This window comes from Aptenodytes forsteri, unplaced genomic scaffold (assembly GCF_000699145.1).
Source record: "Aptenodytes forsteri isolate BGI_AS27 unplaced genomic scaffold, ASM69914v1 Scaffold549, whole genome shotgun sequence".
Taxonomy (NCBI): domain Eukaryota; kingdom Metazoa; phylum Chordata; class Aves; order Sphenisciformes; family Spheniscidae; genus Aptenodytes; species Aptenodytes forsteri.
The window spans coordinates 9400-10578 of record NW_008795562.1 but is presented as its reverse complement, the minus strand read 5'-3'; the positions used below and the strand labels follow the sequence as shown (position 1 = coordinate 10578).

The 1179-nt window shown below is 65.3% G+C and overlaps 1 protein-coding gene across 1 annotated transcript; it reads left to right on the top strand.

Annotated features, from left to right (window-relative positions):
* On the top strand, positions 1-882 carry LOC103901362 (free fatty acid receptor 3; the record flags this gene model as incomplete). The annotated part of the gene is made up of 1 exon (XM_009282238.2): positions 1-882. A coding segment is annotated over one exon (882 nt), but the record flags the coding sequence as incomplete, so codon positions are not given.
* Positions 883-1179: the final 297 nt, after the last annotated feature.

Sequence of the window (1179 nt, the reverse complement as noted above, 5' to 3'; positions counted from 1 at the left end):
CGGCCCGCCGACGTCCTCCTCCTCAACCTGACCATCGCCGACCTAGCGCTGGTGGCCTCCTTGCCCATCCGCATGGCCGAGGCGGCGTGGGAGGCCACCTGGAAGCTTCCACCGGCCCTCTGCCCGCTCTTCGTCTTCCTCTTCTTCACCAGTGTCTACCTCACCATCCTCCCCTCACCGCCCCTCAGCGTTGACCGCTACCTCCGTGCTGCCTTTCCCGTCCAATACCGCCGGCGCCGACGGGCAACCCACGCCGCCGCGGCCGCTGCCGGCTTCTGGGTGGCCGCTTTGGCCCACTGTAGCGTGGTCTACGTGGCCCAGCCTAACGAGGCAGTCAATGGCACCGCCTGCTACACCCGTTTCGCCGGTCCTCAGCTGGCCATGCTGCTGGCTCTCCGCCTGGAGATCTTCCTGGTGCTCTTCTGCCTACCCTTGGCCGTCACCGCCTTCTGCTACGGCCGCTTGATCTGCATCGTGGTCACCCTCCCCACCACGGCACCGGGTAGAAGACGCCGAGCGGTGGCCCTGGCGTCGGCCACGGCCGTGGCCTTCATCCTCTGCTTCGCCCCCTTCAACATCTCCCACGTGGTGGGGTACCTACGGCGGGAGGACCCACCTTGGAGAGCCTACGCCGTGCTGCTCACCACCCTCAGCGCTTGCATTGACCCTCTCATCTTCTGCTTCTCCTCTGCCGCCCTAAGACAGGGTCTCCAGCAGGTTTGGGACACGGTGGGACTCGGCTGGCTCTGCGCCAGGTGCCGGCTGCCGGTGGGGCAAAGCGAGGGTCCGGCCGAGGTGACTGGACGTGGAGGATCTGGAACATCTTCACGTCAAGGGGCAGATGGTGCCGAGCCGGCGCCACCCTGGGGGCTTAAGACCTGAGAGAGCCCAACCTGGGACGCGGCTTTGGGGGAGGTGGGGGTGGCTGTGGGGTGCCTGGGGACAGTCTTGGGTAGAGATGAGGAGGTGTTTGGTGGCCGGGACAAAGCAAAGCTGGAGCTCCGAGCCAAAAAAGGCTTCCTTGGGCGGGGTGAGTCGGGTTCACCTGAGGCGTCGGGTTGAGTCCGGTTGAGTCGGGTTCACCTCAGGCGTTGTGTTGAGCTCAGTTGAGTCGAGTTCACCTGAGGCATTGGGTTGAGCTCGGTTGAGTCGGGTTCACCTCAGGCGTTGGGTTGAGTC